The 27,998-nt window shown below is 48.6% G+C and overlaps 3 protein-coding genes across 18 annotated transcripts in view; 2 read left to right on the forward strand and 1 right to left on the reverse strand.

The window, feature by feature from the left end:
• Positions 1-1,245: 1,245 nt before the first annotated feature.
• On the forward strand, positions 1,246-8,591 carry LOC136325031 (retinol dehydrogenase 16-like). Its single transcript, XM_066258725.1, has 5 exons — positions 1,246-1,357; positions 1,700-2,030; positions 6,127-6,385; positions 7,567-7,730; positions 8,245-8,591. The coding sequence occupies exons 2-5, from the start codon at positions 1,718-1,720 to the stop codon at positions 8,457-8,459; spliced, it is 951 nt and encodes a 316-aa protein (XP_066114822.1). The 5' UTR covers positions 1,246-1,357; positions 1,700-1,717; the 3' UTR covers positions 8,460-8,591.
• The window catches only part of LOC136325035 (ribonuclease H1-like), a 62,847-nt gene continuing 41,795 nt past the window's right edge, over positions 6,947-27,998 (reverse strand). For 5 of the 16 annotated variants that reach the window (XM_066258734.1, XM_066258733.1, XM_066258741.1 and 2 more), the window contains 3 exons: positions 27,903-27,974; positions 25,454-25,523; positions 16,958-17,581 (listed from right to left, as the gene is read on the reverse strand). In XM_066258734.1, the coding sequence (XP_066114831.1) occupies positions 17,373-17,581; positions 25,454-25,523; positions 27,903-27,974 (351 nt within the window). In that variant the 3' untranslated portion in view covers positions 16,958-17,372. Of the gene's footprint in view, positions 7,183-16,957; positions 17,582-20,553; positions 20,700-24,189; positions 24,547-25,453; positions 25,524-27,902; positions 27,988-27,998 lie in introns of those variants that run through there. The other 11 variants (XR_010729191.1, XR_010729192.1, XM_066258731.1 and 8 more) reach the window with 8 other exon arrangements.
• Positions 8,730-27,929, forward strand: LOC136325032 (short-chain dehydrogenase/reductase family 9C member 7). Its single transcript, XM_066258726.1, has 4 exons — positions 8,730-15,152; positions 18,834-19,092; positions 19,543-19,706; positions 27,712-27,929. The coding sequence occupies exons 1-4, from the start codon at positions 14,852-14,854 to the stop codon at positions 27,927-27,929; spliced, it is 942 nt and encodes a 313-aa protein (XP_066114823.1). The 5' UTR covers positions 8,730-14,851.

Here is a 27,998-nt window from a genome sequence, read left to right on the forward strand (position 1 = left end):
CTTCTCTCCAGAGGCTTCACGTCAATGTTCTAGTGCTCACCTCACTCAGACACAGTCCATGTTGCTTTATTAAAATGAAACCATTGTTTTAGGCTTAACCTGGAGCTTCTGGACTTCTGTCATTTTTCTCCCCCAAAACAATGATCATTGAACTATTTGGTAGCCGTTGGGGAAAGGTGTTCAAGAAGTCTGGGTCAGCCTTCAAGAGTCCTCTCTGGAAGGTCAGGGAGCAGTGGACGGTTAGGTCTCTGATCTTGGATTGGACTTCTGGAAGGCCACACCCACCAAGGCTGACTGCAGAGCTCCACCAGGGCTGCAGCTGAAGGGCGTTGCCACAGTGGAAGGAAGAAGGCATTGACAGAGAGGTCCAATGTAACCGAGCCTCAGAGTCCCTCAGACCTTCCACCAGACTCCATGCCCCCTGAGAGGGGGGTCTGGTCCATTTCTGTGGACGTGAGCAGCGCCTAGGCTCAATTGGGTCAATGCCACAGGGGTGCCATGAGGAAGCTGCCCTACTCTCAGCATTGTTCCACCTACCGTTCCACCCACTTCTCTGAAATGGTTTCCCCCACCTCACCCTGAGTCCCCTCAGGGACAGCTGTTCTGGGCTCCGACTCTTGTCCTTCCTTTTTTGTCCTGAGTGGGCAGCTCCGTCCACCTCCCAGCATCACCCTCATTCAGACTGAGCTGAGGCCTTACCAGTTGCTGGGGTTTATGGCCCTTCCTGATGATGAATTTAAGGACCAGTCCTCAGTCCCTGTTCAAGTCGGCCCTTTCTGCCTTTGCGGTCTGGGTCTGGGTCTGGATTCTGCATGTGTGGCTGGCAGGGGACAGCCTGATACAGGAGGGCAGAGAGCCATGTAAACGGGCACCCAGGGCTGGGGACAGGGCATCTTCATGGAGTGAGAGGGTGACAACTATGAGGGCCGCATTTTGTTAAGTCCCTTCCCTCCACCCTCCGAGGTACCAGGAGGGGTTCCACGGCGTGAGCTGCCCTGCGCCCTTCTCGTCTCCGCCTCGGAGGTCAGTCAGACACCTCCTCCCCCCCGCTGCCTCTAGAAGACCTTCCTGCCCGTGAGACTTTCTACATCACAGGGGAATCTTATATGCCTTTTCTTTCAAAACTGGGATGTATAATACTTTTCTAAACAGAGCTTAGTATTTTCAGGAATGAATTCTAGGCTGAGCCAAATGAGAAGAACCCAGGCTCAGAGTCCACGCAGCTGCCGAGGTCACACGGTAGGTGGAGCAGAGCTGGATATTGAACTCACGTGTGTCTTGATTCAAAGAGTGTCCTCTTTGTGACACTCTCCAGTAGGTCTGGGTGACAAGGGTTCCAGGCTTGAGCAGGTTAAAGGTAAGAAGACAGTTCTGGACCATGAGATCATGGCCAGAGGGGGTTCCTTTAGGGAAGGTTAATGGGGGAGAGGTGGGTGGAGGGAGAGAGGGAGGAGTGGGAGAACCAGGAGAAGGTGGTCAGGAAAACTGTCCTCAGGTCAAGGGGTTCTCTGGAAAATGCACTGTCTTCTATGAGCAACAGTGTAAGTGTACCAGAGTTCATACTAGTTGGGGCAAGAACAAATAATACTAATCAAGATGAACAGCAAGCCTGGAGGTTGGTGCAATGACTCTTATCTGTGTGCTCTTGGATCCCCTAACTGAACACTGGCCACATCCTTGTTTCACTCTTGCCTGCCAGCCTGTCCCCTGCAAAGCCATGTGGCTGTACCTGGCGACTCTCGTGGGCCTGTACTACCTCCTGCGCTGGTACCGGGAAAGGCAGGTGGTGAGCCACCTCCGAGACAAGTATGTCTTCATCACGGGCTGTGACTCAGGCTTCGGGAACCTGCTGGCTAGGCAGCTGGACCTGCGAGGCTTGAGGGTGCTGGCTGCATGTCTGACAGAGAAGGGGGCTGAGCAGCTCAGGGGCCAGACGTCAGACAGGCTGGAGACAGTGATCCTGGATGTCACCAAGACAGACAGCATTGCTGCGGCCACCAAGTGGGTGAAGGAACACACCGGGGACAAAGGTACCACACAGATTTCTCAAGTCTGTTTCTTCTCTCCCAGTGACAGGAAGACCCATAGTCTGCTACTTGGGGAAGATTCCCAATGTGTTTTCTGGGACCTGAAGTCATATTTGCCTTCTTCACCTCACCCAGCCTGCCAGCCAAGCCTCTTCTCTTTACTGCTGCCCTCTTCCTGACCTTGATCGCAGCCCTGTAGTTTGGGGAGAGTTTGTGCTGAGAGAATTTGTCCTTGCAGAATTCCTGTCCATGGATCCCCACCTCTCAGCAGAGGTTCTGGATGTCTAGAGGCTGAGTGCCTGGAGGTGAACGGGGCTCCCTTTCTGAGGCTTACTTGGAGGCTGGGGGACAGTGCTGGAGCCGAACTCCTGCTCTCAGCACGTTGACCTGTTCTTGTTTGTGACTCATACTCGTCCACCCAGGAGTTAAGATCACCCATTTTCAGGTGACGACACTGAGATGTCAGGACGGTCAGAAAACTGATGCATGTTCATGTCCTCTCTCTCTTTCTTTTACTGTGCTGTGCCTGTCATATTGAGAGAGAATAAAAAAATTATCAATATCATTTCTCTAAGTAGAAATGTAAAACATGATCAATGTGGAAAACACAGAAAGCTCAGGGATAGAGAAAACTCACCCCACATCTCACAACCTAGAGATAACTGCTGTTAACATTTGACCTATATGGTATTATTTTTTGCCCATAGTTTGTATCCTATTTTTTGTATTAATAGATGAGCAATTATACAACAGAATTATTTTTCTTCAAAATCTTAAATTTAAAAAATCTTTAAATTTTTATTTATGACTTTAGAGAGAGAGGAAGGGAGAGACAGGGACATTGATCTGTTCCTGTATGTTTCCTGACCAGGGATCGAACTGGCCACCTCTGCACTCAGGACAACCCTCTAACCAACTGAGCTATCTGGCCAGGGCGCCACTTGTACTTCTTAGTCCCTTCACCTTTCCCACTCAGTCCCCCATGCACCTCCCACCTGGAAACTGTCAGTTTGTTTTCTGTAACTGAGTTTGTTTCTGTTTTGCTTGTTCATTTACATTCCACGTATAAGTGAAATCATATGGTATTTGTCTTTCTCTATGTGACTTATTTCGCTCAGCTTATATGATACCCTTTAGGTCCATCCACGTTGTTAAAAATGGTTAAGATTTCATTCTTTTTTATGGCTGAGTAAGACTTCATTGTGTGTGTGTGTGTGTGTCTATACTATTCAATACTTTTTTATCCAGTTGTCTGTTGATGGACACTTAGGTTGCTTCCATGTCTTGGCTACTGTAAATAATGCTGCAATGAACATAGGGAAGCATATATCTTTTTTAGTTAGTATTTTGTATCTCTGGATAAATACTCATCAGTGGGATTTCTGGGCCACATGGTAGTTCTATGTTTAATATATTTATGAACCTCCGTACTGTTTTTCACAGTGGGTACACCAAGTTGGAATGTCATCAATGGCGCACAAGGGTTCCCTTTTCTCCACACCCTCACCTCCATTTGTAGTTTGCATGTTTTGATGATAGCTCTTCTGACAGATATGAAGTGATATCTCATTGTGGTTTTAATTTGCTTTTCTCTGATAATTGGTGATGTTAACTATATTTTTGTATCTCTATGTCTGCTTTAGAGAAATATCTGTCAGGTTCTCTGCCCATATTTTTAAATTAGATTATATGTCTTTTTAGTGCTATGTTATAAAAATTCCTTACATATTTTAGATATTAACCTCTTTTTGGATGTCTCGTTGAAAAATATCTTCACCATTCCATAGATTGTGTTTTCACTTTATAAATGGCTTACTTTGCTGTGCAAAAACGTATTTAGTTGGATGTAGTCCCTGCTGTTTATTTTTTCTTTTGTTTCCCTTGCCTGAGGAGACAGAGCCAAAATAATATTAGAAATAGTTGTGTCAGAGAGTTTACTATGTTTTCTTCCAGGTGTTTTATGGTTTTGGGTCTTACATTTAAGTCTTCAATTCATTTTGACTTTATTCTTGTATTGGGTGTAAAGAAGTGGTCTAATTTTATTTGTTAGTATGTATCTGTTCAGTTTTTCAATACCATTTATTAAAGAAACTGTCTTTTTTTTTTTTTTTTGTATTTTTCTGAAGCTGGAAACGGGGAGAGACAGTCAGACTCCCGCATGCGCCCGACCGGGATCCACCCGGCACGCCCACCAGGGGCGACGCTCTGCCCACCAGGGGGCAACGCTCTGCCCCTCCGGGGGGTCGCTCCTCCGTGACCAGAGCCACTCTAGCGCCTGGGGCAGAGGCCAAGGAGCCATTCCCAGCGCCCGGGCCATCTTTGCTCCAATGGAGCCTTGGCTGCGGGAGGGGAAGAGAGAGACAGAGAGGAAGGAGGGGGGGTGGAGAAGCAAATGGGCGCTTCTCCTATGTGCCCTGGCCGGGAATCGAACCCGGGTCCCCCGCACACCAGGCTAACGCTCTACCGCTGAGCCAACTGGCCAGGGCCAAGAAACTGTCTTTATCGCATTGTTTATTCTTGCCTTCTTTGTCATAGAGCAGAGGTTCCCAAACTTTTTACATAGGGGGCCAGTTCACTGTTCCTCAGACTGTTGGAGATCCGGACTATAAAAAAACTATGAATATTAGTTTTGTATCATTCTACTTTTACTGAGTTTATATATCAATTTTAATTCATAGTTTCTTTGTGGACTCTTTAAAGTTTTCTCTCTATAATATATCATATGCAAATAATGACAGTTTTCCTTCTTCCTTTCCAATTTAGATGCCTTTAATTTCTTTTCTTGTCTGATTGCTGTGGCCAGAACTTCAAAAACAGCATTGAATAGAAGTAGTGAAAGTGGACACTCTTGTCTTGTTTCTGATCTTAAGAAAAACAAAAGGCTTAATTTTTAGCAATAGAGAATATTCTATCTCTCTGACTAATGTCATTTATGAAAGCAGTATCTTATGGTATGATATGAAATTGTTTCCTACATTTTATTCATCATATTCAACAAAAATGAAGCTTTGGGAAACTTTTTTTTTTTTAACCCAAATCTCTACTCTATACCTATGTGCATCGAGTCAGTTCTGAGAAGGAAAGTGTGTGGTAGGAGAATATGACTCTTATAAGGGCAGGGCATGTCTGAGCAAGCCAGGGACTCACCTCTCTGGGTCAGTATTTCCAGGTTCCCCCTGCCAGCCCTGACCTTGCTGTCCGGAGGCCTGTGGTTGGTAAATCTTTACATCCTCAGCACTGTCTTCGTGTCTCACAGAGTGGTTTCCATGAAGCTGGGTAAACTGTGGGCCCTGGGGGGTGGGTGGGATGCAGTAAGGGTGGGAGGAGAATGGCCTCCTCTGCAGGTGGGAGGAGAGGGGGGCATTGTCTGGGCAGAGGGTGAACACTGTGCCTGAAGTGGGGGACAGGCAGTCTTGAGTCTCTTTCAAAGCCTGCCCTCAGAATTCTCAGAGCTTCCTAGAGGAACTGGCTCCACATTCCTGCAGTGTGTCGAGGCCAGTGCCCTGAGGTCAGTCGCAGCCCTATTCTCCCATTCCCCTACACCTGAGATTTCTGACCTGTTTTACCCAAACAAAGTGTCCTTAGATGTTTGCCATCTGTTATGTTTCTGTTGTTTATACAGTGTAGTTTTCCTACATCTTTTCCCTCCATTCTTTGTTGTCTCTCTGTCTGTGTCTTTCTGTTTCCCTCATCAATAGTTGAACAGTCACTGAGGAATCAGAAAATGCGGGCAAATAGTTATAATGTCTGCAAGGTCAGCATTGATGTGTGAAAACTCAGACATCACTCTCTATGATCCACAGTGTGGACTCAGTAGACTTTATCAGCATCAGTCCTGCCTCAACAAATCTCTTCTTCCAGGCAGGGGACTGGGCACTAAGCAATAAATCAGGAGGATGGCATTCTCTGTGTCAACAGCAGCTTACAGTGCCAGCACTGCCCAATACTCTGCAGACAGCATGTAGTTTGCTAATCTAACCACTTTCCATGACACCTCCTCACACTGTCCTCACTCGGTTGGAAGGTGAATTGGAACTCCAGTTCTGTCTTTACTACCCAGTCTCAGCAAAGTATTGCTCCCTCCCCCCTGTGTGCCTAGGACTCTGGGGCCTGGTGAATAACGCTGGCATCTCTTTGCCCACCGCACCCAATGAGTGGCTGACCAAACAGGACTTCGTGAAAGTGCTTGATGTGAACCTGTTGGGGGTGATTGAAGTGACCCTGTATCTGCTGCCCTTGGTGAGGAAGGCAAGGGGTCGCGTGGTCAACGTCTCCAGCGTCTTGGGTCGTATAAACCTATATGGTGGTGGCTATGGCATCTCCAAGTATGGTGTCCAGGCCTTCTCGGACTCCCTCAGGTATTGGGCTGGGACACAGGCCATCGCTCAGCCCCCCTGCTTCAGTGCTTCTCTGGGGGACTTTTCCTGGGGGGTGATTCCACACAGCCTCAGAGGGTCTTACTTCCAGGTCCTTCTCTCTTGCTCTGTGGCCGGCATTATTGGGAAGCCCGGTTTATCTTCTGGGGGTCGGGATAGTTTTAACTTTTTTTTTTTTTTTTTTTTTTTTTTACAGAGACAGAGCGAGAGTCAGAGAGGGAGAGATAGATACAGACAGGAACACAGAGAGATGAGAAGAATCAATCATCAGTTTTTCATTGTGGCACTTTAGTTGTTCATTGATTGCTTTCTCATATGTGCCTTGACCCTGGGGGGGCTACAGCAGACCTTGGATCCAACCAAGCTGGTGAGCTTTGCTCAAACCAGATGAGCCCACGCTAAAGCTGGCGACCTCCGGGTCTTGAACCTGGGTCCTCCACATCCCAGTCCGACGCTCTATCCACTGCACCACCGCCCGGTCAGGCGGGATAGTTTTACTTTAACCTGTCTCTGCCCACAGTCAGAAAGTGCCTGGGGCAGAATTGGAACCGGTATTATTCAGCTGTGCAGCCCATTCACGTACATAACTGCTATGATAAGTGGGATCTGGGAGCCTGCGGGCAGTTAAGCCCCAGGGAAGCCCTTTATTCAGGGGAGCTTCTTCATCACATGGACAATGGAGACTCCACTGGCGGCAGGGCTGAGGTGGCTGTGCTGTGTGAGAGCTGAGACCGCAGACACATGAATGCTCCTTAGGGACAGATGTCCAGGAGGTTGACCTGGGTGGGAAAGAGAGGGAGGCGTTTGAGGGGCGTGGGAAAAACAAAATTGGCACAGCCCAGTTTTCAATGACATTTGGCAGGAATACAAGGAGACAGAATTTAGGTGCAGCCTTTCAGCAATTTGGTAGGATTTAAAGGTATGAGCAAATGTATGGAAATACTTGGAAAACTACTCAAACTCTGTAGAGAGGCAATAGTATCATCATAAATTTTCTCCTCCTGTCTGCTGTACTTCATAACTCCCCAGACTTTTGAACTAAATCTACTGCAATCCTAGTTGATGTTTTATTATTTTGTGTGTGTTCTTTTTTTTTCATTATTCTTGTGTTTTCCTTAACAAGACCTCTGAAGTCCTTGCCCCTCTTCCTGGGTGCCTTGCAGGAGGGAGCTCTCCCACTCTGGGGTGAAAGTGGCTATCATCGAGCCGGGTTACTTCAAGACCCCTGTGACCGATCCTGAGCTGATTTTTAGAAGTTTCCAAGAAACATGGAATCGGGCAAGCCCAGAAGTCAAGGAGATCTATGGGGAGAAGTACTTCGCATCCAGTGAGTGAGCTGTGTGGACCATGGGGAGAGAAGCAAACCATCTTCTGAAAGCCTAGGTCCATAATTAGCATCTCCTACAGTCTCAAGTCCAACCTTCATGCTCTGACTCACCCATAAACAGGGGACCCTTAGTCCATGGTCCTAAGAGGTTGCCTAGTTACCTAAGGAATAGATCCAGGATGTTAGACCTGGCTGTGCTGTCTCAGCTGAACCTCTCGTTAATGTTAAGGAGGAAACGGAGCCGGAGAGACAAGACCCTCGTCACCTCCTGGCTAGGTGGTGGTACAACAGCTGGCATCAGTCTGTGTGTTGTTGATGTTCCCAGGAATAAAGCCCGAGGCGGCTTAGTGTGGAACTCTGGTTCCTGCCTGGGGTAGGAGTGAGGCACTGTTAAGGGTTATGGGTGGACTCACTGTACAGGGCCAGGAATTCTAGAAACTCATTCTGTTAGTTGATCTTAATGTGGGAGTGGTCTGCAGTGGGAATACATCTGGGTCTTTCTCATTCTGCACAGGCATGAAAATGATTGGCTCATTGGAGAAGTGCACGCAGGATCTGTCCTTGGTGACGGAATGCATGGAACACGCCCTGACCGCCCGCCATCCCCGCACTCGGTACTCAGCCGGCTGGGACGCCAAGCTTCTCTACATTCCCATGAGCTACATGCCCACAGTCCTGTCAGATGCTGTGATCCACTGGATCGCCCCAAGGCCTGCTAAGTCCGTGTGATCCAAGACGGTGCATCGTAGGGCGGAGTTGGCTACTGTGTGAGGGAGGGGATGCATCTGTGTAGAGAAGTATGGTGCAGTTTGTTCACATTCTCAGTAATGTTATTTAAGTCAAATTAAAGAATTGACTCAAAGAATATGCATTTCGTTACGACCAGAGAAGGTTTCTGAGTAGGGCAGAAACTGACATTGCAGGACTTGCTCTCTTCCCAATATTCCCAAGGTCACACTCTGCCCACCCCCACTCCCTCACCACCCCCAACTCACCGAAGACCCTGCCCCCACTGACTTGAGGTCTGTGTTGCACCACAATCACTGTTGTGTGACCCCACCCCATCTTTTCCAGAAAGCTTTCCTGAGAGCCAAGTGGGCTGGGGACCTGGGGGGGACGGTGCGAGGAGAGCCCTTGGGAAAGTGAAAGGAGATGATGGCACTTCCTGGAGCCGAGGGGGTATTCTACACCAGGGGGTGACGTGAGGCCTCCTTACCTTCCCCAGAGCAGCTCTGGGCTCTCACTCCAGAGTGAAAGTTGGAATCTCCCAGCACAGAAGGTGAACTTGGCTTCCTGAAATTCTGCAGGTTGTTTCAGAGCTAGTCTCTTCACACCCAATGCAGGCCTGTCTCTGTTTACCCTAATCCTGGGATTCAAGTGTGTCTTTCCCAGCCAGGGTGTGGAAAGTAATTATTTTGGGTTTTTCTTTTTCTGGTTTTTGTTCTTGTTTCTTTTCTCTCCTCTAGTTTTCCCATCATGTCTGTCTCTTACCCTTTCCTTTCTACCTGTCTATGTCTCTCTCCTATGAGATATAGTTGGACCCTACTCAAACTCTGTCCATGCATTTGAAGATGGGTCTATTCCCTCTTGCGAGCCAAAGGAGCAGAACAATGAGAAGGACCATCCCTGACAGTCAGCAGCTAAACGTGTTTGCAAATCCTGACACCCTGTAACCACCATGTTCCTATTTTCTCTCCTGAACTCTTATTCTTTATACCATGGCATGAATCACACAGCTGTTGACTCAACAAAATAGATTTAATTGGAAGATGAATTGGAACCACACGTGTGTCCCCACTACAGTGTCACAACACATTGTTGCTCTCTTACCCCAACTGAGCCCAGGACCCTGGGGCCTGATGAATAACGCTGGCATCGCTATGCCCACAGCACCCAACGAATGACTGATTAAACAGGACTCCGTAAAGATGGTCAGTGCGACCCTGCGGGGGATGTTTGAAGTGACCCTGACTCTGCTGCCCATGCTGAGGAAGGCAAGGGACCACATAGTCAATACCTGCAGCATCTTGGGTCATGTGTCCGTGCGTGGTCAGGGGTTACTGCATCTTCAAGTACTGTGTTCTCAAATGCCATTGGGTGTTGAATGGGGACAGAGGTGCTTCCTCGGTCCTCCTGCTTCTTGGTGGGTACACAGCGTCCCATGCTCTTCCTTCTAGATTCCCCTCTCTTGTTTTGTGCAAGGCATTCGTTAGGGAGCACCCTTTTATTTTTTGAGGATTGAGATGAACCCCAGGTCGATAAAATTTGATTCAACCTCTCCCTGCCCTGGGGAAGGTCCCTCAGTTAGAAAGTGACTGAGGAAAAACCCATGTTCTTAACTCCTATGACCTTCAGTTTCAGGGATCCCGTGAGTTAAGAGGTAGGGCATTTGACTCAAGTCTGCAGATACTTCCGGGCACTTCTGTGAGTGCATAGTTAATGTCTGAAGATAACAGGATTTGGTCACTGACATTAAAACTCTGGCTATTTAGAAAGGGATAAGCAATACAAAAATGGACCTGTGGCGGTGCTGTCGATAAGGCATTGACCTAGAATGCTGAGGTCACAGGTTCAAAACCCCGGGTTTGCCCGGTCAAAGGGCATACATGAAGCAAATATTATGATTTGATTTTTCCCGTTCCACCCCCTACCTTTCCCTCTCTGTACCTCCTCTCTCTAAAACCAATAAATAAAAAATCTAAGAAATGCAGAAATGGTATGGCTATCACTTGTGATGGCTGTGACCCTGTTAGCCATGGTGGCCGTGCCAGCCAGTGGAATGGGAGGAGGGTCCTAGAGAGGGTCTGAGCTGAGGTTAGAAGACCTGAACTTGGCAACCTCGCTACCTGGCAAGGGAGGGTGGTAGGGTTTCCTGGATATGAGAGTAAGGGTGAGTAACGACTGACTGCCTGTGCTGTGGGGTCCTCCGAGGATAAACAACTGGGCCTGGCAGGAGGGAGGCTGGAAAGGTGGACGTGGTGGCTCATGAGCACGTGGGCACTGGGCGGGCTCCCAACTATTGCTGTTGGCGGCAGCGCAACCCAATGGAGAGATTAAATCAGGGGAGCTGGTTTTCCAAATCAGCCTAGAGAACCCACTGGCTGGAGGGTAGAGCATGGCTCTGAATTTGTGGAGGGGACCACAGGCAGATGCTCCTTAGAGGACAGCTTGCAGGGAGTAGACTAGAGCAGGAGAGGGGAGGGAAGGGCCTGAGGAATACAAAGGAGGCTGAAAGGGAAAGCTCTGGAGATTGACAGAATGTCAGGGGAAACAGGAGGAGGGAACAGGGAAGTGCTGCCTTGCAACAGAATAGTTATGATATAGAGTAATAAGTTTGTGTGTGTAAAATTCATGGAAAAATATTTCAGCTCTACACAGGGACCATTCCATTTTAATAATTTTTCTTCCCCTGGCTGCTGCACTTCCCAACTCCCCAAACATTCAAGCTTATCTTACCCCAGCTGACTTTAGGATTTCTGTGTCCTTGTTTGTCTCCCAGGACCTCTGAAGTCCTTGCCCCTCTTCCTGGGTGCCTTACAGGAGGGAGCTCTCCCACTTTGGGGTGAAGGTGGCTATCATCGAGCCCCATTACTTTGAGACCAACATGAGCAAACCTGAGATGTTTTCTTAGGGCTTCAAGGAGGCATGGGATCAGGCCAGCCCAGAGGTCGAGGAGATCTATGGAGAGAAGTTCCCGGCAGCCAGTGAGTGAGCTGTGGACCATGGGGAGAGAACAAAGCACCTTCTGGAAGCCTGGTTTCATCAGTAAAGCCTCCTACAGTCTCAGGTTCATCTTGCTGGTCGACTCTCCCACGCAAGGGGACAGTGAGCTTCATACCCATGATTCCGTGTGGTCAACTAGTAACCTAAGAAGGGGGTTGTTTGTTAGACCTGGGGACCACTGTGTCACGTGAAGTCCTCATTATGTTGGAAAGGAAACTGAAGCCAAGAAGGAGTTCTCTGAAACTTTCTTCCTAAGTTAGAGCCATGAATTGGAGAGAAGGGATGGGAAAGTATGTAAGGATACTTTCTCATTTTGAACTGACATCAAAATACGTAAAAATCTCCCGAAGAAAATACAAGTTGAATTATTCCTTGGTGATGAACTGCACAGTGTACTTGATAGTCACTTGGCTGGGAGGCCAAGCTCACCCACCTCCCCATGAGCTATGTGCCCACCTTCTTGGTGGGAGCTGTCCCCCAGGACTGCCAAGGCTCTGTGAAGCAAAGACTGGGGTGCGTGCATGGTCTAGTTGGGATACTATGTGAGGGTTGATGCTTTATGGGGAGGAAAATAAGGTAGAGAGAGTGAGCTCTCCAGTCGAGGGTCACATAGCTTACCCTCTTCCTTACCTCTGTCCCTGGTTTCTCTAGGAACCTGAGAATATTAGGAGGAAAGAACCCCCCTCCTCACTGAATATACCTGTGGACAGAGGTAGAGGTGTGGAGGGTAACCACCAGGCTAACCCATCAGCCTCAGGTGCCAACTCAGCAGGGAGGCCTGTCATCTGAGAGTGGGCAGCATTCCCAGCCCTAGGAAAACAGCCTTCTCTATGGTCCTGCAGCGCTCTAAGCCTGCAGTCCACAGCCTGAATTTAGTGATGTTAGGAGTTTGAGCCCAGGACAGCAATGCCTTAGCCAGCAGTCCGCAGAGAGGTCCGTGAGATGGGGAACCAGGCCCAGGCCCATGTTGGGGCAGTCCCAAGTCATCCTTCTCCAGATCCAGAGGCAACCTCTGGGTCTCACCTGTCTTCTTAGAACTGGGCTACTCCTGAGACTGCTCAGCCCTCAAGTGACACTCTCTGACATCTCCTAGCCAAGACCTGTGTTCACTCACTCAGGAGGCAGAGTTGGGAAATGTCTCTTAGATCGTGCAGGAGGTGTTGTGCCTTGCAGTGGTTATGAAGTAGGTGAGGTTTGCTTCTACCACTTCTCATGCAGGCTTTTGGTTGTTCCCCAAAGGGGGGGTCTATGACCTGACCTTCTACCACCCCTGGTATAGAGTAGCCAAGCCTTCTTGCCTTTCCCAAGGTGACACCTGCTCTCTCTGATTCTGAAGCTGACCAACCTTGGTACACAGTGGTGCCCAGAGAAGCATCCTTGTCTGTTCCCTCTAGGGAACTTTGTGTCAGACCCTCCAGACAGAGAAGGTAGGCAGTTGGCCCTGCCTCCCCAGGGATGAGCTGGTGACCAGGCTTATCCTGCGGAATGGTGTCCCTAGAGGTTTATCCAAAGAACCACCGTGGGCGCTAGCATTCCTCTGTCCCTGTTTCTGCTGCAATCCCGGGTGTGGCCCCTCACCACTCATACCTCTGTCTCATATCCTCACTTCCTTGTCTTTATCAGCTTCCCTCCAACCTCTATGCGAGTTCCCTGCCCCATGGCCTAGACTCTCTCCCTCCCTTCCAAGTCGTGACACTGGGAACTTGCCAAGCTCTGGCCCCAGTCCTCCGCTCCCCTCATAGGTCGTTTCCTCTCAGAGCCTCAGACTCAGACCCAGGCCCTTTCTGCCGCTGCCCCTGGAACCCATGACCCCTGCTCCTCATCTGGCTAGACCGCAGCTCATTGATATTCATATCAGAACCCTCTCTTCTCCTGCCTTCTCTCCCTATGTCCAAATGTCCTCCCTCCTTATTACTCTTACCTCATACCTTAGAATTACTTTGCCTCCTGGCCTCCTTTTCTCTGCTGCTTCAACTCGCCACTGTGCCAGTTGACTTCACAGCCTGTTCCTTCCCTGTCACCACCCCCACCCCTCAAGCTCCTCAGATCCCCAGGTTACTTTGTGTGGGTCTGGTCCTGGAGGTAGACGAACATCATCCAGAAAAATGCCCAGTGGGGGCCCTGCCCCAGGGTTGCCGGGTCTGCAGTCCTTGACTCTCTGCCTGGTCACTGCCGGAGGGAGAGAGCCGGGCCTGCGGGAGTGCAATGAGGGCACCTCACTGGTCACCGAGTGTCGCCTCGCAAGGACACGAACCTTGAAACCTCCAGTCTTTCTTCCTGCTTTCTGGGAGCTGGGGCCTCCCATCACCAGCCCCCTTTCTAGGAGGCCTTGCTTCCTCTGCCGGAGGACAATGGGGCACAGCTGTCGTGAGAGCTCCTTCTCAGCACCTCTCATGGTGGAGACTCATCTTAGGGCAGCGAATTCCAAAGAGCTAACAACCTGGAACTCATTTTTCTTGTTTTTGTTTTTTGTTTTTTTGTATTTTTTCTGAAGCTGGAAACGGGGAGATAGTCAGACAGACTCCCGCATGTGCCCGACCGGGATCCACCCGGCATGCCCACCAGGGGGCGATGCTCTGCCCCTCTGGGGCGTCGCTCTGTCGCAACCAGAGCCACTCTAGCGCCTGGGGCAGATGCCAAGGAGCCATCCCCAGCGCCCGGGCTATCTTTGCTCCAATGGAGCCTTGGCTGCGGGAGGGGAAGAGAGAGACAGAGAGGAAGGGAGGGGGTGGAGAAGCAAATGGGCGCTTCTCCTATGTGCTCTGGCCGGGAAACGAACCCGGGTCCCCCGCACGCCAGGCTGATGCTCTACCGCTGAGCCAACCGGCCAGGGCCTTCTTGGGGTTTTGAAGGCACAAAACCAATTTTGTTTGTTTAACACTAATGCATTTGTCTTAATTTTTTCCTCTAAAAGTAAAGATTAAGTTTATTTACATGCCTGTACTCATGACAAATGATTTTGATCCCTGGACCAGAGGTGGAGGATTTCGGGGTGGTGGTGGGGGAGGGTTCTGCGCTGGGTCCTCCTTTCACATTTACCCTGCTCAGAGCCACCTGTCAGCACCAACATCACCACTGGGGTTTTTCCTATCCTTGGCGCCTTCACCCATCAGGGCTAGGCAAAGAGAAGGGCAGCCACCAGGGCTGTCTGCGGTGACAAGGCTTCCTTCAGGTTAGACCTGAATTTCTTGCATCTGGGCTAATTGACGTGGTGATGTATCCACCTATAAAAATTACAGGGTGGCTCACTCAGGGGCCCTGGGTGTGTTGCCTGCAGTGGAAGGGAGGAGAGATCTTGGCAGCTCCGGCAGACGGCCAGCTCGGGGTCAGAGGACCGACCAGCCTCTCCCGCTGTCTCCGGAGCCCCATTCTCTTGGCCATCACCTCCCTCCTGCCCTATGGCAGCTCTCACAGACCTCTCCTTCATGTACCGCTGGCTCAAGAACTGCAATCTTGTCCGCAACCTCTCAGACAAGTATGTCTTCATCACAGGCTGTGATTCGGGCTTTGGAAACCTGCTGGCCAAGCAGCTGGTTGATCGAGGCATGAGGGTGCTGGCTGCTTGTTTCACTCAGGAGGGGGCCCAGAAGCTTCAGCAAGATACTTCCTACAGGCTCCAGACCACTCTACTGGATGTCACCAAGAGTGAGAGCATCCAGGCGGCGGCCCAGTGGGTGAGGGCCCAAGTGGGCGAGCAAGGTGGGGCAAATTGCATTCTTGAGCTTTCTGAGTTTATCCTTCCTTTACCCTTTCTCCTACTGGCATCTGACAGTAGGTATCAGGGACCCTGCTGTTCAGACGATGTGGGAGAGGTGACGCAGAGAAAGGGGCTGAGGTGGCCCAGTGGGACTGGAAGCCCTTGCCTGGTTTGGTTTGTCCACATGCAGGGCTGCTTTGCCAAGGCAGTTTTCCCTCCCAGATACACAGAAGGATGGAAGAGGTTGGCATAAGAAGTCAGGGAGAGAAGCTGTGTTCTGTATGTCCAAACCTTGCAGATGGAGCTGCTTCTTCTCTGGGACTTTGGCAGTCCTGACCCTCAGCTCTTGTTGGGATCAGGCTGGCCGAAGGCAGACGGGACCATGAGGCTGGACTCCCTGAGTGGAGGCATTTGCTCTCCTTGACTGTGACAGGCTAGAATGCTGGGGATTGAGATATCTGTCCTTTTCCTCACATCACAGTGCATAATTAGGTTGAACTCAGAGTAAGTGCTGACATCAGAGTGGCTGGTCCTATTGTGAAGGGAGGCTGTGGGCTGGAGCTGTGGCTGGACCAGGACTGCATAGGGACCTGCCCAGCGTGTTTTCTGCATGAAGGGCGTGGACACAGGAATGGGAGGAATAGGATGGCTCCGTTGTGGAAGTTGTGGAAGTCCTGACTCCTAAGGAACTAGTCTGGGGCCTATGCACTCAGGTGGGGGGAAGAGAGCCCTGGGGCCCAGAACGGTCAGGCAGTAACTCCCTCACCACTCACCACTCTCTGCTTTCCAATATTGTTTGTTTATGTTTGTTACTTGTTGCCTACTTCCCCTGCTAAAATAAAACTTCTGGGGGAGGGCCGGGGCTTTTTGTCTCTTTTAGTAACTACCTATCCTTAGTACCTAGAACAGTGTCTGGCAACTAGTAAGGGGCCAAATATTTGTTGGATAAACTAGTTAACGAAGAATTCAGCGAAAGTCTCTTTTTGCAACAGGCTGCTTCGCCTGCTGCCCTGGGTTCTTCCCTCAGCCGCTTGTGTTAATGATTCACTGAGTGTATTAGTTTCCTGCTGCTGCTGTAATAAATTAACACAACACCAATCTATTATCTTGGAGTCCTGGAGATCAGAAGTCCAAAATGGGTCTCAGTGGGCTAAAACTGCAGCAGAGCTGTGTGCCTCCTGCAGGCTCTGGGGAGAAGCCACTCCCTCACCTCTCCAGCTTCTAGCGGCTCCTGTAGCCCTTGGCTCATGAGCCTCTCCTACATTCAATCTCCAGTCAGGTCGAGTCCTTTTCACGCTGCCGCCTTGTCTCGCTGTTCTCTGTCTCTGCTTCTCTCTTCCACTTAGAAGGACCCTTGCGATTGTATTGTGCTCACCTGGCTAATCCAGGATACTCTCCCCATGTTAAGGTCAGTCCATTAGCAATTTGAATCTCATCTGCTACCTTAATTCCTCTTTCCCATATTCACAGGTTCCAGGGATTAGCATGGGCACATCTTTGGGAGGCCATTATTTTGCCTACTCCACCCCATTGGGCAACATCCTTGGTATAAGAAGCTTTGGGTAGTGAAGGGAGGGGATTCTGGCATTCTTTCTTATTGTCCCTGAGACTCTTTGGACATGAAGGGTGGACCTTAATGCTGCTTGCGCTGCTCTGACTGTTCTCTAGTTGCTCTTTGCAGAAATAAACTAAGATTGTCCTGATTCCCAGCAGGCAGAGGTGATTACCGGGGATGATCAGAGGTAGCGGCCAGTGTGTGTTTATTCTCGCAGGCAGAGACCACTTGGAATTTATAGTCTTTGGGTCTCAAGAGCCGCATTTCCGCCTCTGCAGGATAAGAGAGTCTTCTCTAGCTGGGAAGGTTCTGAGTCCTGACAGGCAGTTGCTGTCCTGGGGTCTATTTGGAGGAAGGCAGGAAGACAGGCGGAGGACGTGGCTTTTGTGTGAACCCCAGGCCCAGGGGCAGGGGTGGTCCATGAGTCATGTTTACATCCAGACTTGCCCTCAGGAAAGAGTGGAAACTGTGCCCAGAGGAGTATGTGGAGGCTGCAGAGCCAGGTGGGGGGTAGCATGGGGAAGGGGAGGGAAGGGGAGGAACGGGGCTTGTGGGCTCCATAGAATCCCTAAACAAACGACCTGATCTCTTGGGGATCATTTAGAGGCTTTTCCAAGCTTGTTTTAGCATCAAACGCCTTTCTCCAAGTAGCACTTTACTCGGACGATCAACATGTAAAGCGAATGAAAGCTGAGCTTCCCCTGCATCGCCTCCCTCGCAGGCTCTGAGGACGTACGTGCTCAGGGTTGCAAACCACTGGCTGGAAGCAACTGTCTAGTCCACTCAGCCCAGAATCTGAGAGCCCGGGAGAGAAGTGACTTGTCCAAGGCTGGACCTCGAACCAGGACTGGAACTTGAGCTCTTCAGCCTGGGCCCCTGCAGAGCCGAATGACAACAGTTAGCACTGGTTCTCTCAAGTACACCAACTCAACGTAATAGTCTCAGAGAGCCTCTCTCACATTTCCCATAATTATTTCAGTGCTTCCTATACTTATATATAAATGTTACTTATTTCTTCTCTGGTTTGTGACCTCCATGAGCAATAAGACTGTCTTGTTTACTTTATGTCTTTAGCTCATTCCCCTGACAGAACAGGCATGTGAATGAATGAATGAAGGTGTGAATGGAGGAAGTGATCTTGCTAATGTGTGTAATGCAGTTGGGGTTTTTTTGTTTTTTTTTATGTTTATTTTACAGATTTTAGAGAGAAAGGAAGAGACAGGAACATCAATCTGTCCCTGTATGTGCCCTCACTGGGGATCAAACTGGCAACCTCTGCACTTCAGGATGACGCTCTAACCAACAGAGCTATCCGGCCAGGACGTGGAATTGGTTTCTTATAATTAGAATACAGAGTGTTTCTTATACTTAGGGAAATAATGTAGAAAGGAATTCAAGTATTTATTCATTGGTATGAATATGATATCTCTTTTCCCAGAGCTAATAGCTTAGGTGCTATTAGCTACAGCCTGGATTGTTAGCTGGTACAGGGAACAGCTAGTTGGCATTCTGTGTGAATCAGAAAAAGTGTCCCTTTAGAAAAATTTAAAAAAAAAATTTTTTTTTTTCTGAAGTTGGAAACGGGGAGGCAGTCAGACAGACTCCCGCATGCGCCCGACTGGGATCCACCCGGCACGCCCACCAGGGGGCGATGCTCTGCCCATCCCGAGCGTCGCTCTGTTGCAACCAGAGCCACTCTAGCGCCTGAGGCAGAGGCCAAGGAGCCATCCTCAGCGCCCGGGCCAACTTTGCTCCAATGGAGCCTTGGCTACAGGAGGGGAAGAGAGAGACAGAGAGGAAAGAGAGGGGGAGGGGTGGAGAAGCAGATGCGCGCCTTTCCCGTGTGCCCTGGCTGGGAATCGAACCCGGGACTCCTGCACGCCAGGCCGACGCTCTACCACTGAGCCAACTGGCCAGGGCCCCTTTAGGAAAACTTAATCAGTAAAAGGCACAGCTTCCCTCGGGCAGTCATAGCTCCCACCTCAGGCCCCTGCCTGGCTGTCTCATGCTTTGTGCACGGGCTCAACCATCCTCAACAGCCCTGAGCTGGTGGATAGTAGACCCTGGTACTTTTCCAGAGACACTGCTCATTACTGTGTGGTTCTCTCTCTCTCCACCTTGCCCTCAGGCCTCTGGGCCCTGGTGAACAACGCGGGTGTGGGCCTGCCCAGTGGTCCCAATGAATGGCTGACCAAGGAGGACTTTGTGAAGGTGATCAATGTGAACCTGGTGGGACTGATCGAAGTGACCCTCCACATGCTGCCCATAGTCAAGAAAGCCCGGGGCAGGGTCGTCAATGTGTCGAGCTGTGGTGGTCGTGTGGCTGTCATCGGTGGTGGCTACTGTGTCTCCAAGTTTGGTGTCGAGGCCTTCTCTGACAGCATCAGGTGACTGGGCCTTGGTGCAAGAACACTCCTTGGTGCAAGAAGTCCCGGGGGTCCCCCTCAAGGAGAGAGGGCGAGGGTGTAGAGAACAGTGGTGTGTGGGCAGGGGAGTTCTGAAAGGAAAAAAAACAGAGCAGGAAGAAAGCTAGACCTCGGGGGACCTTCCCCAAGGACCAAGAGAAGAAGGGATGAGAAGAGGTGGGGTGGTGATGGGAGGCTTCTTCCTACCTTTACTTGGGCTGTCCCGGGGTAAGTGAAACCCTATTTAGGCTTGTGGGAGTGGGAGGGATTGTTTCTCAGACAGAGAGGCCTGGGACAGGGGTTACTTGCATAAAAGCAAAAGCTAGCCAGGTGCAGGGGTAGGGAGAGCACCTCCAGTTTTCTATAGAGGTGTCAGGAGTGACTCCCCTGATGACTCTTTGTTCCAGACTGAATCCAACTCTTCTTTCCCAGGCGTGAGCTCCATTACTTTGGGGTGAAAGTCAGCATCATTGAGCCAGGGAACTATCGGACATCCATTCTGGGCAAGGAGGGCATGGAGTTGCACCTGCGGAAGCTGTGGGCACGGCTGCCTCAGGAGACCCGGGATAGCTATGGAGAGGAGTACTTCCGTGTCTGTGAGTCCCTCACAGGGAGAGGGGTCTCTGAGAGGGACAGGGAGATCTTGGGGTCACTGACCTACATTCATTTTATGCATGATGGTATGGAGTCTCAGAGAGGTTAAGGACTAAAGGCCACACAGCTAGTAGCAGAGCTGGGATTTGAAAAGAGAGCAAGTGGGAAACTGCTGGGAATGAGAGAAGTCTAGCTGCTGGGGAGACGGGAGAGCTGGGAGAGATGCTATACGGGACGCTGCCCACACCTGGCACCGGCCCTCCAAACGTCATCATGCTGGAGAATCAGGTAACAATGTACTGACGACATAAGTACAGAGAAGTTATTAAGAGCACAGCTGCTTGAGCCAGACTGTCTGGGTTTGAGTCCTGGCTCTACCACTTACCAGGTAGGAAAGTTTGGGCATGTTACCTAGTCATGCTGTGCCTCAGTTTTTTCATCTATAAAATGGAGCTAAAGATAATGCGTGCCTCACAGAGCTGCTATGAGGATTGATATCTGTGAAATACCTTGCACACACGAGGCACTTGTTAAACTGATAAAGAGTGAAAGGAGCACAGGAGTATTTCAAAGGAAGGGCTGTAGGAAGCTCTCTTCCTCTCTGAGCTAAGGGTCTCCTGTGAACCTCAGGTGTTTGGGGAGTAGAGGAGGCTCATTACAGCTGTTCACTGTGCAGCCGCCAAACTCTGTGCAGGTCTTCCAGTTTGAGGGACGAATGGAGCCCCAGCCATTGGGGCTCAATAGGAGCAGGTGGCCTGTGGGTGCAGTGGAGGACGAACTGGCCAAAAGACCTGCCAGAGCACCTGGTGGTAGGAGAGAGAAGGCCACGCTGATGACCAGAAGTCTCACCGTTCACTCAGATCATCTCGTCTCAAAGCTGAGGTTTGATTTCCGAAGAGGATGATCTAGAATTCCTGATCCTCTCCGTTTTTCCTGCTCCAAGCACCTCAGTGCCACCTCTGGAGCCGCCTTTGTGGGGCAGGGCAGCCTCTGACCTGTCAATAGAAATTGGTTCTGGCCTGAATAGGTGGACAGAACATCGACCTGGCATATTGAGGACCCAGGTTCGAAACTCCAAGGTCGCCGAAATGAGCGTGGGCTAATCCGGCTTGAGTGCAGGGTCACCAGCTTGAGTGTGGGATCATAGACTTAACCCTAAGATCTCTGGCTTGAGCCCAGAGGTCGCTGGCTTGAGCAAGGGGTCACTGGCTCAGCTGGAGCTCCCCAGTCAAGGTACATATAAGAAGCAATCAATGAACAACTAAGGAGCCACAAGTATGAGTTGATGCTTCTCATCTCTCCCTTCCTGTCTATCTGTTTCTGTCTGTCCCTCTCTCTGTCTCTGTTTCTCTCTTTCTCTCACTTAAAATAAAATAAAATAGGTTCTGGCAATCAGCTGGCACCTCCTTGGGTGGCATCTCAGGTCTCCAGTTGCTTCTCTGTGACCTGGCTGCTAGCCAAGAAGGCGAGGCTGGCACTTCCCTGGTTTACGAGTTTCTCTGGGGCTGGAGGGAAGCAAACAGACTCTTAGCTCCGTTCCTGCTCCCTTTGGACCTCAGCAGCCCAGTTATGCATTCCCTAGCCCGGTTATGCATTCCCTAGCCCGGTTATGCATTCCCTAGCCCAGACTTTTACTGGGCTTCCATGAACGTCCCTGCAAGACAATTTACTCTTGCAGTGCAAATTTTAGCTCTCTTGCTTGCCTTGGGCAAGTTACTCAGTTTTCTCATCTGTAATGAGTTATGAGAATTAAATGAGTTAACATATGTAAAGTGCTTAGAAGATTACCTGATCCCTGATAAGAACAATTTGATTCAAAAGTGGTTTTTATCCTCTCTTAGACTGAATATAGTTTTCTTCTCCCCATTACTGTGGTACCTACTATAACTTCTTGTATTGCAGAGAGAGATATTCTTAAATAGTAATTATCCAAAATCCAAAGTGATGAATTTTTGAAATATATAGAAACTCTGGGTGAGTTCAATGCAATTAATCAAATCCATGGCAGGGATCTAACTGCCTAGCAGGTTTTATTTTGGTGGCATGATCTCCTGAAGATTGTACATCAACAGAGTAAAAAGCCAACGTGCCAAAACCATGACAACCATTCATTCGCTCAATACACATGTTATTGAGAGCCCACCATAATCCAGCTGCTGGGCGGGGCTGGGAGTGAGAGTGGATCAAGCAGCACAGCTCACAGCTCACTGCCTGCAGTATAAGGCCCAGTAGGCGAGACAAACCTTATAAATACACACGTTTAATGGCAAATGTGGATGAGTGCCATGAAAAGCAGCAGAGGATTATGAAAAAAGAATGGGGTTTGGAGTTGGGATCCCAATTTAGATTATAGGGCAGGGAGGGCTTCTTTGATCTGACTTTGGGGAAGAACAAATTAGGCATTGCTGAAAAGTGGAAAGAGGATAGACAGGGAATTTGTTGCAGGAGGTCCTGAGGCAGAAAAGTCTTTAGAGGAACTCGAAGACTGCTGGAGGATGGGGAGCAGTGTGAGGAAGCTGAGGGGAACAGGATCAATTAGAGCATCAAAGCACACTGAAGATTCAGGGTGTGATCTGATTTGTCATTAGGAAAGACTGCTCTGGTTGCTACAGCATTCCAGGCTAGATTTGATGCTGGCTTGGACTGGAGATAAAGTGGAGATAAAGGGAAAGAAGTTGTGTATTAGACCTGATAGTAATGGGAGGAAGAACAAGCCATCATGGATGAATGTTAGGTTCATAGTTCTAGGAACCTGGTGGGTGGAGGTATCATTCATTCATTGATTTAAGGAAATATAGTCAGAGAAATATTTCTTGAAGAAAGTAATCTTTTAGTTCTGGACATATTAGAATTCTGTGAGAAGGAAAAAAAAGCCTGAAGGATTTTATATCAGTTGAGAATTTCTTAGTGACAAGAGACAGAAAACCCAACCCAAATTGTTTAAATGGAAGAGAAATTTCTAACTTATTTCTTTTTAATTAATTTATTGGATGACATTGGTTATTAAAATTATATAGGTTTCAAGTGTACGATACACATCGTCTGTATATTGTGTTGTGTTCACCACCCCAAGTCAAGTCTCCTTCCATCACCATTTATCTCCACTTTACTCTCTTCTACCTCCCCCCATTCCTCTTTTCCTCGTGTAATCACCATCTTGATATTCATGACCAAAAAAATGAAGGGAAGTGGGCTTCAGGCATAGCCTGATCAAGTCCACAAATGATGTTTCTAGGACCTGGTTTTACCTTATTTCTTGGTTCTGCTTCTTTTGTCTTGGCTCCAGTCTCACAAGCTCTATCCCCTATGGGGGTCACATGGCTGCCCTGTCTTATCTCCAGGGGTAGTTCTTTCAGTAGATCTCCAAAAGGCCTAAGATTTACTCTGCCTTCGTGGATCTAAGATGGCAGGATCAGAGGACCAGCAGGAAGTACCCAACTCTGAGCTCATCACTGTGCCCAGGGGAATGTGATATTCGATTGGCTCAGGCTGGGTCATATGCTCTGCTCAGACCAAAGGACTCAGAATGGGAGAGGCAAGCATCCTCAGAGAGAAATCTGCAGATATTTCTCTAAGCAAGGGGAATATAATAAATGTGTGTGGTGGGGAGGTGTGTGTGGGGAGGGGGGGATAATAAATATCGTCTGTGAGATCATCCTAAAACTCTCCCTTAGTAACGAGTGGTCCAAATTATTTATAGGGCCACCATGGGGCTAGGATGAAACACAGATCCAGTCAGGGTCTGAAAACCTCACAAGACCGTTTTCTAAGTACATAAAGTGGCTCAGTGTAGGCAGAGGTTGTAGTCTTCTGGGAGCCTTAAAAGAATATGGAGAAAAACAAACTTCCTCTGAAAACTGCTTGTCAAAAAACTACTATCATTCTTTAGAAGAATAGTATGGATTGGGTATAAAAATACCACATGCTGATTCATCTGTTGTCCACCCCACGATTGCAGAAGAAAATTTTCAAGCAGACATTTGACTACTTTTAGGTAAAAAATTTCCAAGTAATTATACTCTAATTTTCACTTCTGCTTAAGTAGTGTTTATGGGGTTACAGAGATGAGATAAAGTATCCGGGAATCAATCTAGCAGAGGAGATCTAAAACCACATGCAACACCACAGGAGAAGCGTGCAACAACGGACATGCATACAAAACAAAGCAACAGCACAGTCTTAATTCTGCTGTTGCAAAAGCCTTCTCACAGGTCAAAATGGATGCCTGGATTAATACTAAAGAATAAACCAAAAGGGGAAAAGATGGCAGCACTTCCCACAGAGGGAAGAGCCTGAGCTGCGTGGTGGAGACTGTGGATTCAGAGTTTAGATTGCAGCCTTCTCTCCAACTATGTTACACAACTGTCTACACTTCAGCTTCTTCATTATAAAGTATAATAGTTCCTCTCTCGTGGATTGTTTCGCAAACTGAACCTTAGCCATCACTGTTGGTACTAGACTGCCCTGAGAGGAGTGTGAAGGGTTGTGGTGAGGGTTGAGGCTGAGAAAGATTAGGAGTCAGATCATAAGGGACTTTGATGGCTCCGCTAAGGAGTATGGCTCTTATCCTGAGAGCATCGGAGAGTTTTTCTAAAATGTATTCTTATTTATTTTTTAAATATATTTATTGATTTTCAAGAAAGAGGAAGGGAGCCTGACCAGGCGGTTGCTCAGTGGATGGAGTGCCGGACAGGGACGTGGAAGACCAGGTTTGAAACCCTGAGGTCGCCAGTTTCAGTGTGGGCTCATCTGGTTTGAGCAAGGCTCATCAGCTTGAGCCCATGGTTGCTGGCTTGAACAAGGGGTCACTCAGTCTGCTGTAGTCATATGTAGTCAAGGCACCTATGAGAAAGCAATCAATGAACAAGTAGGGTGCCTCATGTCTCTCTCTTCCTGTCTGTCTGTCCCTATCTGTTCCTCTCTCTCTCTCTCTCTCTCTCTCTCTCTCTCACACACACACACACACACACACATACACACAAAGAGGAAGGGAGAGACAGAAACATCAATCTGTTCCTGTATGTGCCCTGACCAGGGATCAAACATACAACATTTGTGTATCAGGATGATGCTCTAACTAACTGAGCTATCCAGCCAGGCCTGGAGAGCCTTTTAAATGGCTCTGAGATGACCTGATAAAAGTTGTGTTGCTGTGGGAAGGATGAGGGTGGAGATATGAGACCAACTATTCAGGTATTGCAGAAATCCAGTGAAGGAATGACAAAGATATGAGTTACAAGCCGTGGTGGTTATGGGAACTATGTGTGTAGGGGTGGGGGGGGGGTAGTGTTTCAGGAGGCAGGTGTTGTGAAGAAATGTTTAGGAGTGGTCATACAACAGCAGTGGGCAGAAAGTCCAGCAAATTATGACCAAACAGACCCATGGCTGTGAACCCTGGATCAAGCTAGCAATCATGGAGTGATGTTTATACCCCAATATTGGAAATAGCTAGTTAATAACAACCTAACATGGAAACATTTCCGAAGAAGCAGCACACAGAATCGCTGGGCAGGCATGTACACAGAGCACAGTACTCTTGTCCATCCGGCCTAGAGTTGAGCCAGCACAACACAGTCACCTGCCAACTTTCTTTCTCCATCTCAACCCTGCCAGGGAGGCCATCCCAAATCACCCTTTTGGTCACCTTACTTCCTGGGGAGGGACTAGATCAGAAGCCCAGGACTTGTCCCTGGCAAAGGAGAGAAGACCAGAAGCTCAACTGTTGGGTCCACGAGTGCCAAAGCCTCACCTTTAACACTTCTCAGAACACGAATGTTTCCCAGCTGCCCGGATCGAAAGGCCCTGCTCTTCTTCACCATCTGGGAGAGTGACAGGTTAAATGAGTACCTCTGGGCCCCTTCCCCTTCTGTGTCTAACAGGGTCCCCAGGACAAAATGGAACCTGAATAACTATTTGAAAGAGCAATGAGAGAATGTGCCTCATACATTACTTCCACGACTCAGGTAGCTTCTTCTCTCCCACTGGCTACGCAGGTCCTTCCTGTCTTTCAAAGCCTGGTTCCAAAGCCACCTCATCACATCAGCTCGCCTCTTCTTCATCAGCCTACACAGCCTTCCCTGGCTCTGAGTGAGCGCGCTCAGCCCTAAGCATCTTGAATGAGTCCTCTGACAAGCTCTTCCTGATTGGGACCTGCTGGTAGTGGGATCTGTGTCAGGCCCAAGACTAGAAGACAGTGTTGGCCTCCTAAGACATTATCACGTTACAGACAGTCTGGCTTTAAGGCAGTGTGGCTCTTTTGGGGATCCCAAAATGTAGTTTTCCCTTTTTTTTTTACTGTAATAGTTTTCCCTCTAGGAAACAAAAAGGGAAGTTCCTCAAAGTCGAGGTTAAGGATACTCAAATGACATTGTCCTACCCTCATCAACTGCATACCAGTGTCCTGTGCAGAGGGGGTGAATTCCTTGCCTTCCTGGACCATCTCCAAAGTCAGGCTTGCTTTTGCTCCCTCTTTGTTTTCAAGTTTAATCCCTTACCTCGAAGCCTGACTCTCCGGTACCACTTCCTCCAGAGGGCTTGGCGCTGCCCTGGAAGTATGAACCCTAGCGCACCAGTGCAGATCAGAGCCTGTGCCTGTACACTGTGCCTTGTCTCCTGTTTGTGTGGTGAGCCTCGCAGGCTTGGACCACTGGGTGCCCTGTACCCGCCTCCAGCCTGGGTGCACAGTGTAACAGATACCCTCTCACGTTTGTCAGAGCCTTGTGAGGTGCTGGTCTGTGCCCGAGATCATCCGAGCCCCACAGTGGCCTATGACCAAGGCAAGGGCAGTGTTACTATTTTCTAATAACACTTTTTACCTGCATGCTTTTGTAGAAAACTTGGGAACTCTAGGGAGGAAGTAGGAGGGAAAAAACTCCAGTAACTAGAAATCCCACCAGGCAGACAGTATTTTTACTTCCAATTTTCCTATGTGCTTGCATACCTTTGTTTTCTATTCTGTCCTCCTCTGTGGTCTATCCTGCTATTATTTATATTTATTATATTTTAGGACAGGTATTATTATCCCCATTTTACAGATGATGGCAGTTTAAGCTCAAGGTCATGCAACTAATAAGCGGCAGGACTGGGCAGTTTTTGTTGTTGCTAGTCTGAGGCAATAGTAGGAATTCAATACACTATTCTTTTTTCAATTGCAGTTTGCATTCAATATTAGATATTTTGTATTGGTTCCAGGAAGACAACTGCATACTTTATGAAGTGATCCTCTGATATTTCAAGTATTCACCTGGCACCACAGTTACTACAATATTACTGACTATATTCTCTATGCTGTACTATACATCCACATTACTGTTTTGTGACAACTGTATTTCTTAGTCCCCTCACCTTTCTGCACCCCACACACACAAGGCACCCAAGTGGTCCAAGCCTGCCGGAGCTCACTATACAAAAGCCCCCCCTTCTGACAACCATAGTTTGATCCCTGTATTTATGAGTCAGTTTCAATTTTTTTGTTTATTTATTTTGCTCTTTAGTTTCCAAATATAAATGAAATCATATGGTATCTGTCTTCATCTGACTGACTTATTTCACTTAGCATTACACTCTCTAGGTTCATCCATGTTGTCACAAATGGTAAGATTTCCTTTTTTTTTTTAATGGACAAGTAATATTTCATTGTCCATTAAATATTTTTTTTTAATGGACAAGTAATATTTCATTGTCACAGATGTATGACCACTTTTTATCCACTCATCTATTGATGGGCACTTGGGATGTTTCCATAGCTTGGCTATTATAAATAATGCTGCAGTAAATATAAGGGTAAATATATTCTTTTGAATTAGTGCAATACACCAATTCTTGAATTCGGAAAAGAAATAAGATTATTTATAGGGTGTTTATGTAAGGGACAACCTAGAGGATGTGATAGATCTGCCTAAAATGTTAGATCAGTGATCTCATCCAAACGGAGCTTGGATGGAATTCAGAAGGAACTATCTTTAACGAAGAATAATAGAGACTTTTATTCTCCCTCTCCTCAAACAGATACTGACAAATTAACAAACATGATGCAGTTGGCAGAGCCAAGGATCAGAGATGTCACCAACAGCATGGAACACGCTATTGTTTCCAGAAACCCCCGCATCCGCTACAACCCTGGTCTGGATGCCAAACTTCTCTACCTCCCCTTGGCTAAGTTGCCCACCCCTGTTACAGATTTAATCTTGAGCCGGTACCTTCCAAAGCCAGCAGACAGTGTCTGAGCTGGGGCAGCCCAAGGGGTGTCCAGTGGAGTGCAGAAGAGGAACCTGGGGAAAGAAACTATGGGGTCA

Source organism: Saccopteryx bilineata, chromosome 2 (genome assembly GCF_036850765.1).
Source record: "Saccopteryx bilineata isolate mSacBil1 chromosome 2, mSacBil1_pri_phased_curated, whole genome shotgun sequence".
In the NCBI taxonomy this organism is placed as follows: Eukaryota; Metazoa; Chordata; class Mammalia; order Chiroptera; family Emballonuridae; genus Saccopteryx; species Saccopteryx bilineata.

What these genes read in the sequence shown, in the direction of transcription:
- LOC136325031 (XM_066258725.1), top strand. Translation starts at nt 1,718, where the DNA reads ATGTGGCTGTACCTGGCGACTCTCGTGGGCCTGTACTACCTCCTGCGC. An exon ending in GGAACACACCGGGGACAAAG is followed by an intron (nt 2,031 to 6,126) that starts GTACCACACAGA and finishes CTGTGTGCCTAG; the next exon opens with GACTCTGGGGCCTGGTGAAT. An exon ending in GCCTTCTCGGACTCCCTCAG is followed by an intron (nt 6,386 to 7,566) that starts GTATTGGGCTGG and finishes GGTGCCTTGCAG; the next exon opens with GAGGGAGCTCTCCCACTCTG.
- LOC136325032 (XM_066258726.1), top strand. Translation starts at nt 14,852, where the DNA reads ATGGCAGCTCTCACAGACCTCTCCTTCATGTACCGCTGGCTCAAGAAC. An exon ending in GGCCCAAGTGGGCGAGCAAG is followed by an intron (nt 15,153 to 18,833) that starts GTGGGGCAAATT and finishes CCTTGCCCTCAG; the next exon opens with GCCTCTGGGCCCTGGTGAAC. An exon ending in AGAGGAGTACTTCCGTGTCT is followed by an intron (nt 19,707 to 27,711) that starts GTGAGTCCCTCA and finishes CTCCTCAAACAG; the next exon opens with ATACTGACAAATTAACAAAC.